Here is an 18,029-nt window from a genome sequence, read left to right on the forward strand (position 1 = left end):
TTTTAAAACTTGATGTAATTATACGTAAAATTTAAATAATTATATTTAATATCTCTGACGTTTATTTTTTACTGACGAACAGATTTCTTTGTTAGTTAAAATTCATCAAATTTATTAATGTCAACAAATTAAGTGAATTTTGACTAATTGGAGGATCTGTATGTTAGATGTGAACAAATAGTATGGATTACTAGATTCAAACCACATGAAGTATCCATGTAATTATACTAAATGTGAAGGGAGAACACTGTGTAATTTTTCCATATTTGCTTTTAATCAAACAACTTGAGAGAATATAGTCTTAGGCCATGTTTACTAAGTGAGATAGATTTGTTAGCATTAAGATTGCGGTAGGATTATGAGGTACATTATTTGATGGGAATTGATAAGCAATATCCTGTTTACTATCTCTAACTCAATTTCTACAATTTCAATGATTAAACTCAAAGTTGGTCGTTGCTATGACTTATGAGGGATTATAAGGTCATTGGTCCAAAATTATTATTAATATTTATTATTTCCGAATACATGATGATTCCACTCAACAACTTTACAGATACGAGATGAGATGAGAGGCAAATACATGAAATTGTCCAACTAAAATTCCAATGGAGAAGCGGATAAATAAAATCAATGTTTGAAGGTTCGTTACTCATAAATTTCTCAATTTTTTGTAACGAAAAAGCACCGCAAAATAAGGAGAAAAATAGGGATAAAATGAAGAAAACAAGAAAGAATATTGGTAACAAGTGCAGGGGTGGCAGCCCATGACATGATAAGAATCCCACCAATTTTGATGGGATATAACATCTGGGGGCAATAGAGGCCAATAGGGTTCGTAAAGAAATAGTAAACGGGGCATTGTCATGAATATTCAACCCAATCCATATATTCTAACCTACTAAACATGACCTTAGGAAGAAAAATGTAAATTCCATAGACATCCCAAACTGATATTGACTTATATCATTATTAACAAACAATATTAAAACCAAGCCCTTATGGGGAAGTTATTTCAATTTAAGATTTTGAGTTATTATTATATCATATAATATATTTATGAGTTCAAAAAATCTTATGTCAAGAAGTATATTTTCAGTAGAATGTTAATAGTGGTAGAGTATGGTACGACGTCAGGGTATCACATTTTTGTGGCACATTGACGCATGATTAATATGCATCTTATTTTTAAATTATAATTTAGTTTAATGATATATTTTTTTAATTTTTAAGAAAATTACATGTAAAAATGTTATAGGAGATCCCTATCTGAAGGAGAATAATAAGAACAAATGACTAAATTAAAAACAGAGAAAATCCCAGATTTATATGAACAGAGGATATGCGGAACATGTTTTGTACATACGTAAGTTTCTTTTGTTCTTTAAAAGAAAATTCTCAAAACAGAAACTGCAAAAATTTACGGCTCTATTACAACTTCACAGAGAAGGGCTCAACTGTTGGAATTTATCGAGAACCACAAATGGGAACTACTCCAAAATAACGGCTCATTAGTTTTGTATTCACAAAAGATGAGGATCAATATATACAACAAAAGCCTCATTCACTACAAAAATACAACAGGACCAAGATGAGAAACACTTACGATCCACCTTCCAAATCTTGAATCTAGAGAAAGAATGGTAGCAAAAATGATAATGATTGGAAGGAGGAGAGTCGGAGACCGATCTCTCACAAAAGAACATAATTGCATTCATGCACAATGATTTTAACTTACAATACAACACATCATAAATTCACATGAAAGCAAGCATCAACAAGTACATTATATATACAAGTTTCACCTACAAAGCAGGATGATAACCGAGACTGGCATTTGCTTCCACCCTTTGCACTACTCTTCTCACATTCCACTCTTGGCAAAACTCTAGGGCAAGACGAAGAGCTGTTCCAAGTCCCAGCACGACAATCACTCCTGCATCATATACTTTTCAGTTTTGCAAACAGGTATGTGTAGTGGAATTTTGAATCTGTTTAAACCCATCGAGTGGAAAAGATCAGTACCAATAATGATGTTCACGGGGAGGGCAGAAACACCAAGGGTTACGGAAATCAGCACATCCAGCAAAAGACCACCAATAAGAATCGAGAATGCAACCCAAAGAGGACTAAACCAACCCTGTCATAAAGCACTAAATCAATAACTAACTTAGTAGTCGTCTTCTAAGCCAGGATAGTTTGAACTGCTTGTAAGTTGATTAACAGCCAGAAAAATATGGCGGCTATTTTACCCTTTCGCGCTGTTGAGCTCTAAAGGCTGGATCAACCCTCCAAATCCAGTAACTTGTCTGTCACGAATAAAAGGATCAAATCAGAGAGTGATTAACCAGGAATTAATTTTTTTTGTGCTAAGCAAGAGGCTTAATCCTTCGTGGATGGACTTTTCACACAGATGCATTGCAATTTCAGCAACAACAGAAGCAACTGAAACAACATGGTACAATTGCTCTAGCAGATAATTTAACAAAGCAATGCCTGGATTTCTGCTGGACTTTAGTGAAGATACGGAAACAGAGTAAATCACTGCACCAAACTTTGATATGCCAATTCACTAGGCATGACTTTAGTCAGCAAATATACCAAACAGATGCTCTCCATAGGCTAGAAATTAAGTAACACCAAAGACGCTAGGCTCATGATCAAAACTGTAATCAACGTTAGACTGAAAGATCAAAGAAATGCAGCTACCTGAGTATGTATAAAGCTAAGAGACAATAAAAAGATTTCAAATGCTCATAAATTCCATCTTAATTTCTTGATCCAACCAAAAAAGTACCAGCACTTGCCTGGGAATCAGGAGGTGATACATTTGCTGCTATTTGCCTACATGAGAAATGTGGAGGCTCATCATCATCCCCCATGTGTTAAGTTAAAATTATTTAGTAAGAAGTAGAGACTTACTGGCATATCTCACATTTATTTGAACCTCGAGTATTGAACCATTTGATTATGCATGACTGGTGTGCTTTTGCAAGCCCACCTCTACATTGGCATCCAAGATTAATCAAGACTTCTTCAGTTTCCTCCTGGCATACCCTGGAAAAGGAAAGTATAATAATAATACATTAAGATGGGTTCTATTAAGAAAAAAAGGTAGAAGAAATATCTCAACAAAGGTGACGGTCAATCGAGGTTTTTGAATTTTAAAAATGTCTCCTGACAATGGAGTAGATTAAAGTTTCCTCTGGCTGTCTGATGAAAAGATATTCATATCATCCTTGTTTAGTTAAAATCTGATTCCATTATAAAGGCTTTGGAGCAACACAAGCTTGGATAATAATTTGACTCGTTCAGAAATGCAAAATTACCACCTCCATTTAACTGAAGGAGCTGAAAGCCCCTTCAGAAAAAAAGGAGAAAAAAATAATTAAAATAATTGAAGCTGTTCTTTGTCTACTAAACAATGATTATACCAAAATCAAAAACAAACGACCACTACCACAGAAGTTAACAAGAGAATGCGATTGACAATTGAAATAAACCCCAGCTCCATGTGATCACTATGTTCAGGATGACAAATTTCGGCAATCAATGAAAAATCATCAATGACTAAATTATTTCAGCTATAGGTGACACCTCAATCCATTCCACAATACAAACATGGAGGTTGAGGGGGAAAAAAAGAAAAGAAATCATTGTTAGTAAGTCTAGCGAATCACCTCGTGAGGCAGAATCTTGCTACAGTAATAACCTCTTCTGTATAGAGATGGTACGAATAATATCTAGGAAGATATACATAACATGGAAAGTGGAGATCCAATTTGGAGCCCTTTGTTGGTAGTTTGCTAGATTCTAGCCTAAACTTGACGAAGTTAGCCATTTCTGAGTATGGCTGCTCTTATTTATTACAGGGAACAGTCCACTTAATACCCACCAGCCCTCACTGATTATGGATATGCCTTCTCATATGGAAGAGTCCACTTTACACCCTCCAGCTGTCAAAATTCTAATTATGGACATTGTTCATCAAACTGGATTTCCAATATCCAAAGGTCATTAACTTCTCAAATTATGCGTTCCTAAAGGTGCAGTGGTGAGGTAATTTCTACGATCATCAGTGTTCTTGACCGCAATGGTCTAGATTGATTTTGAAAGCCTCTAACATGCTCCGTTCAGCAAGGAAAATATTGTGGTAGGCAGACATACTGCCTCATAAATGACATCATAACTACACCCTTCTTTGTTCTCTCAATACTTATTCCTGTATAAACCCTTATTTTGTACCACTTAACAAACTGTTTCAATTAGACAAAATGAATTGATAAAGCCTTCTTAATTAAGATCATTTCTTTCAGCTAGTAAAAACCCTTTCGAACAGAAAATGAGATACTCCCTTTTGTATGTTTTCATCTATTTTCATGTGCTAACTTTATATGGCATTTCCGAAACCAGTGTGCGTGTGAAACTTCAAGCTACTTGGTTGGGCATAAAATGTCACAGTGCATTCAAACAATAAAAGGATAGCCTCATATCTAGAAGTTAAATTGGACCGACAGAATGAGGGTGAGTCCATATGGGTGACAAGGGAGGGCTTACTGTTATGATTGCTGTGAAACACAGGTGCAATGAAAAAAGAAAAACACATATCCTATAGATATTCATCAAGATTAGGTCTTTTTGCAATCCCAGCCAGATAGTTCTAATCAAGGGCCAGATGGTTGTTTCACTAACTTGCGAATCACATGTTCATTAATGTAGAGAGACCGGAAAATGTACAAGCAGGAGGAGACCAGCCACTTGATTGTGTAAAACTCAAGTGGGTATTGATTTACATAAAGTTGAATTCAGCTGTTTTCTTCAGAAGCTCTACTAATTTGTCCAATTTTTACATCTACTTTTGTTGAAGCAGTAAAAAGACGCATCATGTAGACTTATCAGATATCAGAGGTTATTAAATTTGTCAAAGTTTCCATGGACAATGGTTACACCCAGGATTAGTCAGTACCACCAGCATCCCAAAACATATTTTCTTATATGATGTCCACCTCACAGATGGATACAAATTTATTACCTTTAATAATAGATAACTTAAAGATAGCGCAAACATCAGTGAAACAAAACAGTGGCTCTAAAATGTTTGTTAATTTTTTGATTTACTTGACAGATAACATTTTTACCCATGCACACACAAGATACACCACTCTTGAAAGTGACCTTTGCAACTCTTCCGATGAAAATTTATAAACAAACAATAGTGTCCCCACTCAAATATTATTTTTACATCCAGAAGTACACATCCTTTCCATCTCAAACAATTCACAAACATCCAAAATCATATACTACTCTCGTCCCCATAATTTAATCACCAATTTTCATGTTTTGCAAATATGTCACTGCAGACAATATGCAACTACACCGGTGAACTTCTATAAAAGGATCAGAGCCCACAAAACTTACTTCTTATCTATGCAATTAGTCCAATTTTCTCAGTCTATCTCATGCCATATCCATCATAACTATCTCCAGCCATCACTCAAATTCGTACCAACAAGGACTAATTAAAGAAACCACTCCTAGTTTACGCAAGTGGCAAAGAGAAATATACCTGCACTCTTCATGAGAAGTTGAATTTCTGGCGAGTTGGGGCTCACCTTTGTCGGGGCAGTCCACCACTACCACCACGTCAATGACTTTCTCAACCAAGTCTTGGGACTGACCTCCGGCTATATTCTCTCTCAATCCGCCACCGTCCTCCCCTCCATCAGTCCGCTGCTTTTCAATATCAGTATCGGTTTCGCCCGCCATAGTAGCAGCACCACCACCATTCTGCATTTACTTCAGCTCGGCCTTAACTGATAATTGGCGTAGAAATAGATCGAGGATCGGTTGACTGGGCTTGGAATAGGAGAAGTGAAACAGAGAAGTAGGGATTTGGAAGGAAGAGCAAAAGGGGGAAAGAGAAGAAGAAAGCAGAATGGAATCAGAGTAGATGAGAGTTTGTTGTGGAATTTACCTCACACAGGCAGAAAGAAAGTGAAAAGATCGGGCCACGCTTCTAGTGTGCTACTGCTTTTATTTATTACTTTCATTCAATATGTTCAATTTTCCGTGCATAATTTAAATTTTTATAAATTATAATCAACTCTCTTAAAATTACTTAACAATAAATATTTTAAATATATTTAGATAATTTTATATTTTATATTTTAAAATTTTTATTTTAATTTAAATCATATTTTGATAAATATCGATGAATTTCAAATTCTAACAAATACGAACAAAAATCCCCAATTTTAAAATGTTATCTAAAAGGCACATGCAATTTTTTTGAGAAAAAAACGGTGAACTTTAGAGAAAAAAAGTTTAAAATTACAAAATTTAAAAAATATAAAACCAAAATATTACTTTATAAAGCTAAATAACAAAAAGGCTACGTGACCTAAATTATGGAATCAAAAATATATTTAAACCTTAATTATATATCGGATGTTAATATAATTAATATATTGATAGTTGATAATTAAAAATTCAAGACTACCAACTCAATAATCTTGAATGATATTACAAAACTGAATTCAGAAGATTTTATTTAAATATAGTAATTTTTACTGGTTACAAAAAATTAGCATATAAAAAATTAATCACGAGTAAAATTTAAATTCGGAGCTTAATTATGTTGAGCTTATACTTAATTTACGTTCAAAAGATTGTGAGTTCGACTCCGACGAATGTAAGTATATGTTTACTGTTATAACAGTTTATTATTTTTTGTCCCATTTAAATATTTTTATTGATTTGAATTATCAATAGATTAAATTAATTCTTAAATTAAAATATTAAATAATATAACGAATTACATAATATAAAAAATAATAATAAATAATTACTTCCACACTTTTCATCTCTGGGAATTTGTGAGGACATTTAATAATAAACGTACAACTCGATTTAAAGTTTTATAATAATTTTAAAATATTTAGATATTTTTACTTTTTTTTAATCCGATTTAATTTATTATCAATGTCAAAGTCAAAGTCAAAGTCAGAGTGAGCAAGAAGTTTAAACGGCCGCGACTAAACGTCTGTGAATAGTCTAAAAACACCCTACTATGGAGTATCAACATTCACCAATCAACATAGGTATGTGGGGGATGATAGTGTCTTTTAATTGGGGAGACAAAAGTCTCAGACCACTGTTTTGGGTAAGGCCAGGTTTTGCTTTTGGATTATGATAAACTGAAAATTTCGAGTGAATGTGATTGTGGTAATTTGGATTTTGTATTGACCTACATAACACTATTTGCTTATCAAAACCTCTTAGATAATTGTTAAAGGGAACTGTTTTTCTATTTTATGTTTTTGGGTAAATTATATTTTCTCATTTGAATTATGCTCGTTTTTAAATTTTGTTATTCTAACTTTTTTTTTATATTAATTTATCATTTTAATTTTGTAAAATTTACAGTTTGTCATATATAATGATTTTTTATTGATTATTCTATAGGAAAAAAATCACTTGCTATGCATATATGAAAACTATCAAATCACATAATCCTTAAATATCACATATGTACTATATGTAATGTTTTTTACCAAAAAGCTTGGTTGCAAAACAGTTATAAATGGTAAAGCGTAAATTTTTTTAAAATTGAGATAGCAAATTTACACACACCAAAAAAATATTTAGATGACAAGTATAAAAACAGTCATAATTCGAATGACAAAATATAATTAGCTCTTTATTTTTTATAAATGGATCGTGAACAAACATCTCCTCAAACAACAACTTGAATAAGCAAAAGACTTTGGGAGCATCTAGGAACACTCAAGCTTCTCCAGGTGGTACCAGGGACACCTTTAGCTAGGGTTGTGCAAAATTCGATTAACCGATTAAAAATCGATCGAACTGAAAATTTTTCAGTAATTTTTTAAAAAATCGATATGGTTTTTTTGGTTCAAGTAACTGTACCAACCGAATAACTAAATTCTAAATATATATATATATATATATTTGTATTTTAATTTTATAAATATAGAAATTGTATTATAAATATATTATTATATTATATATATAGAAATTATACTATTAATATATTATTATATTATATATAAATTATATTATACAAATTCTATATTATATATAAATTATATTATACAAATTCTACTATTTTCTGTTTTTTAATAAAAATAACAATATAACAGTAATTAGTATACATTTGTATGATTCTATTATTTAATTAGTGTCTTTACTAATGTAATTTATTCTATTCGATTTAGTGTTTAATCAAAAAAATTTATGAGTTTGGCTATTTAAGTTAGTGCCTGATTAAATGTCATATTTAACATAAGAATGTTAAGTTGGATAATTAAATTACTAGATTTTTTTTTGATAAAGATAAATTTTATTAAGTGTAAAATGTACAAACTATACAATTATATGATCGAATACGTGCGCCATGGAATTTGACATAATCTACACAATGCAATCGTACTAATTCTATTAGGTAGCTCAGCACTAAGCATGCATAATCTAATTTCATCTAGAATAAGGCGAGTAAGAGTTGATGCTTATCGTTGCAATTGTTGACATCTCCTACAATTCTGCTTATGCCAGATGTGATAAACCAGGGATGCCAAAAGATTTCGATAAGACGCATTAACAACATGCTTTCCCCGCCATCTGCTTGCAGCAATCAATACGTCAATACTCCATCCTCTGTTTGTCCATGGAAATCGGACCTCTCTACATGATAGTCGTATACATTGCCGAGCATAAGGGCAAGTAAAGAACAGATGTTGATGTGTCTCTAAAGTACCCCTTGCACAAAGGACGCACTTCCCAGTAAGATGGAGTAGCCACGGGCGATCCATGGTGGAGAATAGTCCATGTAGTGCTAACCAAAGAATAAACGTGTTCCGTGGAATTTTGAATGGGCCCATAAGGAGTCAATACTAGATTTATTAGATTTAATTTTACTATAATTATTTTACTCAATTTCATTGGGCTTATTGACCAAGTGCTTAATTATACGTACTAGTGTTTAATTAAATTCTATAGTAGTGAGAAACTAATAGAAAATCTATAAAAATATTTGAAAATTATATTTAAGAGGTAATAGAAAATTTTTATTTTGGGAATATTGCATTTACTAAAATGGAATATAACATTCTCGTGATAATTGAAATTGTACGGATAATATTAAAATTTTAAAAGATTCTTCAAATTGTACGGATAATATTTCATATTTTATTTAAAAATTATAATATTCTTGATATATTGATTATATGAGTTATAACTTGTTACAGGATAAATATTCTTAAAGATATATAATCCAAAAATCTCTTGATTTCCTAACACATAACTATCGTATATCGAATTATGTCATCACACCATATTTTAGGTGGAGCCCCCTATTTTATTTCAAGAATAAAGAATTATAACCAAAAGCACAAAAACATATAAATCTCTATCCAAAAATTTGTGTCGGTTGGGGTAATTAATTAGGTCGCAATTAGTCAAAAACAATTAGAAGCTTAATTAATTAGTATGGATATGATGCTGATGGGTGGTTGTTTGAAGTGATAAATGATATGATGAGATTGGAATTCCATGCATATGCATGCACGAGGCGGAGCGGGCAAATGCCAATTCTTCACCTTCCATCATAATTAGTCAAACATCAGTATTTCCAAACCCGCACGGGGACACAGCCAGCCGTCAATTTGTCTCTCTGTAGGGTCCATCCATGCATGGGAACCTCATCTTTTCGCGGCGGTGCACCATCCTTTCCTATTCTTTCCCCCACCCACCAATCCTTTCATGTCTTTTCCCGGCCCTCTACCAAATATTTTTATTTTTCTACTAATTTTATACCCTTATAAATATATTTTTGATTCCATAATTTAAGTTAGTATTTTTGTTTCGTAATTTTCACTATTTAATTTTTATTTTTCCGTCGAAGTTCATCTTTCTAGCGAGAAAGGTGAACTTAGCGAAATAGAATCGAAATTGCAAAAATTTAAAAAATATCAAATAAAAAAATACTACGCTAGAAAGTTAAAAAATGAAAACGTCAAATCACCAAAGTTACGAGATAATGATGTATACCCTTGTCATTATTATTAGAATAAATTACAATATATGAGCTTTTTTATATTTTATTATAATTACAAATATTTTTTTTTATTATTTGTAAAATTATAAATATCTCTTAAAATTATAATAGTTGTTTAATATATATCTCCCTACAATGATTTGTCACGAAGGAGTATTTGTTAGACAACCATTAATTTTATAAGATATTTGTAATTTTTCAAATAACAATAAGATACTTATAATTATGATAAAATTTAAGAGAGCTCGTTGTAATTTAGTCTTATTATATTAATTACATTGCTACATGAAGTCATAATTACCAGTCTAGCTAGAGAATCATAACTACTGATGTCATTTTAATTTTTTGAAAATATTTCACTCTTAAATTATTGTGGATCCAAATTTTGTTTTACAATCATTAATATACAAAGTTAAAAAATCCAATATTATTTAATATCCCGAGAATTTCTCCACTAATTAATTTTTTTGAAAAATATATAGTTTCTAATCAATGATTTTTTTCTTTATAAATCTATATATAGTAATCAAATCCATAAATATTACTTTTTTTTTAAAGGGTAAATTACAACCATCTCTCCTACGGTTTTGCACAATTATAAATACAGTATCATTATTTGAAAAATTACAAGTACTCCCCTAATTTTAGCATCCGTCTAACAACGAGCCCGATCTGTTAGGTTTTCATCTAATTTTTATAGTGAACTAGCCAAAATGTCATTTTGAATTATAAATTATAATTTTATGTATATTTTATAATTTTTTAAAATACTTTTATGAACTAATATTCTCTCTAAATTATTTATTTTACCCATTCTCAATTTTTTTTATATTTTTATAAATACTTTTTTATTTTTATAAAAAAAATCAGCAAGGATAAAATAGTATTTTTTACTTCATCGTGAAGGGCTAACAGAATTATCTTTTATTTGCGGGAAATTTAAATTTTTTTAAATAACGATAAGTATTTGCTATTATATCAAATTTTAAAAAAAAAATTATAATTTATCATTTTTTAAATTTTACACAATCACGAGTGTGATGGACTGCTAGTATTTATAGTACTCTACTTAAAGGTCAGTCGGCTCAGTCCATCAAATCTTTGAATAAAGTGTACGGCTACGCCATATCAACCAACCTTCCTCGTCATTTCCAGGGCCTAGACTACGCCACCGTCGGCTCCCCATTTCCGCAATTACTCTTTCGATTTCAGCTGTTCAAATTGATTATCATCATGGGCCGCCTGCCGAAGTTTCTTCTGAGATTCAAACTCAGGCGACAGAGAGCCGCCACCGACAGGGTCGCCGCCGTTGATCTTGAAGAGGAAGAGGAAACTAGTACGTGTGTTCGCAAGCATAGTTCTAACATGTGGTTATCTTGGGATGAGATTCGGAGAGTGACGATGGAGTTCTCCGTCGTCATCGGCCATGGAGGATTCAGCACTGTCTATCTGGCGGAATTCCCGGATTCTTCCAGGGCCGCTGTTAAGATGCAATGCGGCAGCCAGCGTCTCAGTCGTCGGGCGTACAGGCAGGAATTGGAAATCTTGCGTCGTCTCCGACATCACACCATTGTCAAGCTTCTTGGTTATTGCGACGATCGAGGTACTGTCGTAACAATGTTTCCTTTTCTCTATTTCTTTCATCCCAAAATTCTTATTCAAATATGCTTTTTGTCTCACATAGTAAATATACTAAGATTTTTTAACGGTTCAAGTCAGGAAATTATATTTCAGACCTCGTTAGACTAAATTTCGATCAATTATATGACAGTGCAGCATACTTAATATACTGTTAAGGAAAAATGATTAATAATTGTATCACATTTATACTTTAATTGGTTTAATTCGATTAATTTAATTTGAATTAGAATTTTCGTTCAAGACAAATTCAATTTGTTTTATAATTTTCTGACACTTTAATGTACACATCAGCATTATTTTCTTTTTTTTAAAAAAATAAATTATAATTTAAAATGAAATCGTCGGTAATACATATCAATGTGACATTGATATGATGTACATGAATAAGGAGGAAAGAGAAAAAGTAAAAATATACTTTTTTTTTCCCTAATAGTTAAGATCTTTCTTTCTTTTGTATGACAAAATTCTTTACATGATTAGATATATTTAGATTTATAATTTGATCAAATACATAAATAGTTTTAAAATAAAAAATATATTTAACAGATATACAGAAACAACAAATTAGTGTAAAATTAAATATTCATAATACTCGAATCCACAACTTTTTAGTTCTGATTTGAACAATGACTCCATAGAAAAATCATATTTGTTTAGAAAAGAATGCAATTTACTCTATGTGATATAGAAAATGAGTAAGAAAAAAAAAACTTATGTGAGACCCTATTTGTTCATAGCAATTCGAATCATATTATAAGATAATGCTATTTATATATCGTTTAAAATATATGATTTTGCGCGTATTTTATAGACTAAATTTGTTTTATGATTGATTTGGTTTGGGTAAGAATTTTGGTCATTTCATAGAGCTTTTCCAGCAGCTGATGGTACTTACTCAGTTCTTGTTGATTACATGCAGAAGAAGGCATACTGATCCTGGAGTATGTCCCCAATGGGAATTTGCAAGAGAAACTCCACGGATCAAGCACCTTTCTCCCATGGATGACACGCATGGCCATAGCATTCCAACTAGCTCAGGCCATAGCCTACCTCCACCGCAACTGCATCGTCCACGGCGACATCAAAGCCTCTAACATACTGCTCGACGAGGACCTCAACTGCAAACTATGCGATTTTGGGTCGGCAAAGATGGGATTATCTTCAACAGTGGCTCTCCTAGATTCGAACTCAAGAATGATGGTAGGTTCTCTGGGCTATACCGATCCTCTCTATCTGAAAACAGGGCTTGCTTCCTACAAGAATGATGTATATAGCTTCGGGGTTGTTCTGTTGGAACTCATAACTGGAATGGAAGCATTCAGCCCGGGGAGAGGAGAGGCTTTGGCGACGAGGGCTGGACCGATGCTGAGAGATGTGGAGAAGGTGGGAGAAATGGTGGATCGACGTATTCGTGGAGAGGTCGACTTGGAAGAAGCCAGAGCCATGGCTGCACTCTCAGCGATATGCGTTAGTGATTCCCCGAGTGTTAGGCCTTCCGCAGCCAATATCTTGACTAGGATGAGAAGCAAAATTCCATTTCTATCTTTGCTATTTGAGGAAAAGGTTTCATAAATAGGTGTAAAAAAACTTGTTAATGTGTGAGTTTGTGAGCTCATGGATTGTTGTAGATGGATGGATGATGAGATGAGGAACAGCGCTAGCTAGGATTCTTGATTTCTTTTTGCAATTTGTCTCAAGTTGAGATAAATTATACAGTTAGATTGCTTCAAAGTTCAAACTAATACAGTCTGATGAGATCCAAAGATTGAAATTATGCGGTGGCTATATATATGAACGGGCGTCTAAATAACATCAGCATCAGCATCACTCCAAGACCAAGTTGAACTTGACCATGAATCATGTTATGGAGGCTGTCATGATGCAGAAAGTGAAAAATGGCAGAAACAAAGAAATAAAATCAGTATCAAAAGAACCTCCAGAAATGTCTGAATCTCACTGTTACCATTCCCCATTTGAATTAAGTTTATTAGGCATACGAGTTAAGTGACCGATGTTCTCTGTCCTGGGCGGTGACTTTCCTTCGGAAGGGGCAGTTGGCTGCAAGGCACATTCAAATACACAATGATAGAAACAGGAAACATCGATCTAACAGTAGATATGCAATAGGGATACCTTGCTTGCATCAACAGCCAAAGTAAATTTCTTCTCAGCTTCAAAATCTTCCCAATGAGATTACACTCACAAAGATGTTGAATAAACTGACCGTTCTTGCTCTCAAGCAAGATACAACATTTTCCACATGATGATGTAAGAAGCCCAAATTCGATACCCTCGAGATGAACCATTCCGCAAGTAATTCTTTGCTTCATTCGGAAACACTGGAACCAGCTAAAGACATTCTTGCATTGCTAAGTAAGGAAGGAACTCTGTCCCTTTTAAAAATCTTTACCAGATTCCTCCCAGTACTCTCCTCTTCTCTCCTGCTTTAAATCTGATAGTAATCTTGATTTTCTACGATAGTAAGCTCTTATTTCAACTTCACCGAATCATGGCTCCTGAATCAACTAGGCCTGAAAACGAAGGTGAGAGGCAAAAAGGCCTTGATCAGGAGATCAGAGAGTTGATCTCGGCTCTCACCAATCGCCTTGGCAGCATCCATCGTACTCAGAAATCAGGAAACTCAAGTACCCTCAATCAGGATGATGATGAGCAGGGTGTCAGAATCATCACATTGGCCGGGAGCAACCTTGGAGCCACCATGCGTGGGGATATGGACGAGAAACCTGCCCAACTTCAAGGTTTGGACCTGCCGGAAGATGAAGACCTTGCTACCTACGTCAACAGCAATTTCCAGGCCATCAACAACTCTATCATGTTAGGTGGAAGCTACAAAACTAACGATCCAGGGGTTCATTTGGACATCACAGACTATTCGGAACAGGACGATCACCCCGAGTATGGAAAGAAGGGCAGGAAGAAAAACACGGGAAGCTCCAGAAGTGGTCGTCAAAGTGGGAACTCGGATGCCAGCGATAGTGAAAGAAGTTGAATATAGTTAAGGAGCCGCACGTTTGGTGGATGATACGTCTGACTTATAAATAAATGCTCTGTGAAGCTGGTTTTCTTTCCATAAGTATAAGCTGTGCCTTAGGTTTGGTGTGAATTTGTGAAATAATCTGTCGTTTTCCTATGAGGCTGGCTCTTTCCGAGTTCATTGTCTCATTTTGATTGCTTTCGTGAAAATCTTCTATATGTTTAACCGTACGTGGTAATAATGTGATGATACAGTGTCAAGAATATATGTTGCTGAGAGCAAAAGTAGATGATGGGCTCGAAACGATGACCCTCGTTTAACATGTAGAAAAGATGGTTATCCTTCTTATCTAACTTCAATTCCTTCGGATGAGTTATGTCTCGTGCGTTGCCTACGATAAAATGCAGATGGCATCTTGACTTGTTATGTCATAAACTTAGAATTTTTCACAGTTGCAAGTCGTACAAACTGATACCATCTCTGGTTCAAAATTAAGCAACTTCTGCTCAATCTGTTACACTGTAAAAGAGGTCGAAAATTGGAGATGGTAATTGCTAAACCTATGCATTCCAAAGGGAAGTCTTTGGATCAGAGCAGAATTTGGGTAAGCTGGTTGACATCACGGGCGCCCCGACTCAACTGATAATTTTATAACTTGGAACTCTTGCTCTTGATCCTTTATCTCTTCACTTCCTTGGACTAACTTTTGCTCCTGCTTTTGCATTTCTTTGTCCTTGCCCCACAGCAGAATGTACAATCCAGCAATAACAGTAGCTGATCCTATTAAACTGTTTGATGCATGGAGAATGAGTTAAAGTGGTCGATACAAGTTCGTAAACAGCAAATGTATTCTAGAATAACGTATCAACATTACCTTCCAAGATGAAGTTGCTCGTGTAAGATGGGCACATCGACTGTGGCTGCCATTATCTGCACAAGAGGGCTGAAGGCTGCGGTGAAAACAGGACCTCGTTTCTTGACACACCATGACATTCCCACGAAGCACAATCCTGATCCTATCATTCCCTGAATTAAAATTATCCAAATGACACGTTTAGATAAGCAAAGGTTTGAAAAATTATTTTGCACATATCTAGAACATTAATGTTTCATAATTCAGACTGTTCATCGAAAATTTGCAGCAGGGCTTCTTTTATTTCCAACAAACTGCTAAATATGAGTTCAGTGTATACTTACAGCGTAAAGGATGATGAAGATGTCAGATTTTCTCTTCAAAATCCAGACGGAGAGTTCCCTATCAATGGACAGACTCAAAATAGCCGACTGTACAGCACTGAAGGAAGCCATGATGGCAGTGCTGGAGTACTGGCATGGATATCTCTTTCCAATATTTGTTTGAAGAAGGAACCATGAGGACCAGCAGAGAGTTCCTGCAAATAAGGCCACAGAACCAATAGCCCATCGTTCTCTTCCAACGTGTGAATCCAGCTTTGCGTGCTGTTCCATGGATTGAGCAACCGATTGTGGGTCAGAGAAGTGGATCAACGGCATTCCCTTGTAAAGAGTCAACAAAATTGCACCTCCAACGCACACTAATGCACCTACCACCTTGGCTCTTCCGCTACTGTATTGTATGTTCACTCTCTCAAAACTGCACCAGAATGGAATGATTTAGATAAGAGAATCATTTATTTATATTTTCTGTTTGAAGAAAATCTAACACGATTATAGAAGTAAGGTGACGAACCCCACCCAAATGGTAAAGCCATTAAAAACGTGACGACAGGAACCATGTTAAGGAAGGCACACGAGAAAGTCGCAGAGGTATATTCTATACCAAGCAGGAAGAGATATTGTGTTACAGATGCCCTGCAAAAGCGTAAACTCACGTAGTTCAGAATTATCAGCGCATTCTTACTTCCACATTGAGTGGAATCAGATATCCAACTGACCCGATAATTGCACTCACGAAAAGGCCACACAATATGCTTAAAGTCAGCTTAGGCCTGCTTCCCCTGCAACACAACTTCTATCAGATGTTCTAGTACAGGAACATATCAATACATAAACAAAGATTAAGCAACTTGACATGGCTTAGAGTGAACACAAGGCTTCTACATTACTGAGTAAAGTTAGACGAAGAAATACAAGGTCAAGAATTCCGACCTTTCCAAAATGAAAGCTAACGGGGATAAAAAGACAGCAGAAATCAGCTGGCGGTAAGTTATGAAGACCCAACGGTTGATCCCGTCAGCAACAATCTTCTTGAGGAGTATATTACTAATTGCAAAGGCCTGATCAATAGCTATCATTGCTATAACCGGGTACCATTTGGCAAAGTTCTTCATACTGGTCTTGACAGAGAGTTGTGTTGTTTTTTGTACTTCAACTCTCTCTATGAGTCAAAGAGCAAATGTTTAGCAGACATCTGTGCTATATAAGCATTTGTTTGAACTCTCAAGAGGACTCCAAGCAAGATCAGAAATTCTTTCTGTCCCTTCAATGCTTCAATCTCCCAATTTGGCGAGTAGTTTAGTGCATATTGTCTTGCTTTATACTGCTACTTTCCAAGAAATCAAAGAATACTTTCTGAGAATCAATCAACAAAAAAGTCTACATTGCTGTTTGATATATCAACGAAGAGGGGCCAAGTCCCCCTATCGACCACTGAGTTTTTTAATGAGCATCTCCTGTGTTTGATTTGTTTAGAATTTATCATGTGAGTCAATCTCTTTCTTCTACATAATCCTACTCTAACTAGCCACCAGCATCTACGAGTGGGGTTGAAGGATAAATGGTTCTCACAGGTTTAGCATCCAATTCTCCTTTGAAATGATTGTCGGCATCCTCATCTTCACAGCACAGTGCCACACAAGGTAGAACAATATGTCAAATCTCCATCCTGCAACCGCATCAAACACTTGGTATTCTTGATTTAAGGCTGAGAACATTAATATATATGTTGATATTTAACATTTTTATATCCTAAAGCATCTGAACATAGCTCCATATAGCAATTGTGCCAAATGGGAGAGGCCCTTCATGGTGGCATGCACAAACTAAAGTTCCGTGGAACTTAGCATAAACGAATCAAAACCCGAATTTTCTTACAACGTATATATGTCCGTACTCGATCAATACACTAAACAATTCATGATAAGGACTCAAGATAGTCCTGGCAACATAAGTCAATTCCTCGTTGGCAATCAGCCTGCAATACAAATAAGTGTAAGAGGAGTTCTCTTTCACAGCTAAAACGATCCAATGCTCAAGTCATGGATATCGAAATCTTTAGTAAAAGAGAAAACAGTTATTAGAAATGTGATTTCACACATTTCTTGTACACGTCTTCTGATC

The 18,029-nt window shown here is 34.5% G+C and overlaps 4 protein-coding genes and 1 long non-coding RNA gene across 5 annotated transcripts; 2 read left to right on the forward strand and 3 right to left on the reverse strand.

Moving 5' to 3' along the window:
* Positions 1 to 1,662: 1,662 nt before the first annotated feature.
* LOC105156081 (RING/U-box superfamily protein) lies at positions 1,663 to 6,018 on the reverse strand. The gene is made up of 6 exons (XM_011072119.3): positions 5,567 to 6,018; positions 2,923 to 3,057; positions 2,808 to 2,844; positions 2,253 to 2,309; positions 2,026 to 2,140; positions 1,663 to 1,936 (listed from the first exon to the last, which is right to left on the reverse strand). Exons 1-6 carry the CDS (start codon positions 5,791 to 5,793, stop codon positions 1,806 to 1,808), a joined length of 702 nt encoding a protein of 233 aa, XP_011070421.1. The 5' UTR covers positions 5,794 to 6,018; the 3' UTR covers positions 1,663 to 1,805.
* Positions 6,019 to 11,140: 5,122 nt separating this feature from the next.
* Positions 11,141 to 13,390, forward strand: LOC105156300 (salt tolerance receptor-like cytoplasmic kinase 1). Its single transcript, XM_011072397.3, has 2 exons — positions 11,141 to 11,678; positions 12,636 to 13,390. The coding sequence occupies exons 1-2, from the start codon at positions 11,309 to 11,311 to the stop codon at positions 13,286 to 13,288; spliced, it is 1,023 nt and encodes a 340-aa protein (XP_011070699.1). The 5' UTR covers positions 11,141 to 11,308; the 3' UTR covers positions 13,289 to 13,390.
* Positions 13,391 to 13,481: 91 nt separating this feature from the next.
* LOC148789241 (uncharacterized) lies at positions 13,482 to 14,167 on the reverse strand. Its single transcript, XR_016064121.1, has 2 exons — positions 13,850 to 14,167; positions 13,482 to 13,774 (listed from the first exon to the last, which is right to left on the reverse strand). It is a non-coding gene; the product is annotated as an uncharacterized LOC148789241 (long non-coding RNA).
* Positions 14,168 to 14,175: 8 nt separating this feature from the next.
* LOC105156082 (uncharacterized) lies at positions 14,176 to 14,976 on the forward strand. Its single transcript, XM_011072122.3, has one exon. The coding sequence runs from the start codon at positions 14,226 to 14,228 to the stop codon at positions 14,724 to 14,726; it is 501 nt and encodes a 166-aa protein (XP_011070424.1). The 5' UTR covers positions 14,176 to 14,225; the 3' UTR covers positions 14,727 to 14,976.
* A 139-nt stretch (positions 14,977 to 15,115) lies between these two features.
* LOC105156083 (WAT1-related protein At4g01440) lies at positions 15,116 to 17,577 on the reverse strand. The gene is made up of 6 exons (XM_011072123.3): positions 16,839 to 17,577; positions 16,625 to 16,687; positions 16,425 to 16,541; positions 15,909 to 16,323; positions 15,586 to 15,737; positions 15,116 to 15,499 (listed from the first exon to the last, which is right to left on the reverse strand). The coding sequence occupies exons 1-6, from the start codon at positions 17,018 to 17,020 to the stop codon at positions 15,331 to 15,333; spliced, it is 1,098 nt and encodes a 365-aa protein (XP_011070425.1). The 5' UTR covers positions 17,021 to 17,577; the 3' UTR covers positions 15,116 to 15,330.
* Between the last annotated feature and the right edge of the window lie 452 nt (positions 17,578 to 18,029).

Source organism: Sesamum indicum, linkage group LG2 (genome assembly GCF_026168435.1).
Source record: "Sesamum indicum cultivar Baizhima isolate 11 linkage group LG2, ASM2616843v1, whole genome shotgun sequence".
Lineage (NCBI taxonomy): Eukaryota > Viridiplantae > Streptophyta > Magnoliopsida > Lamiales > Pedaliaceae > Sesamum > Sesamum indicum.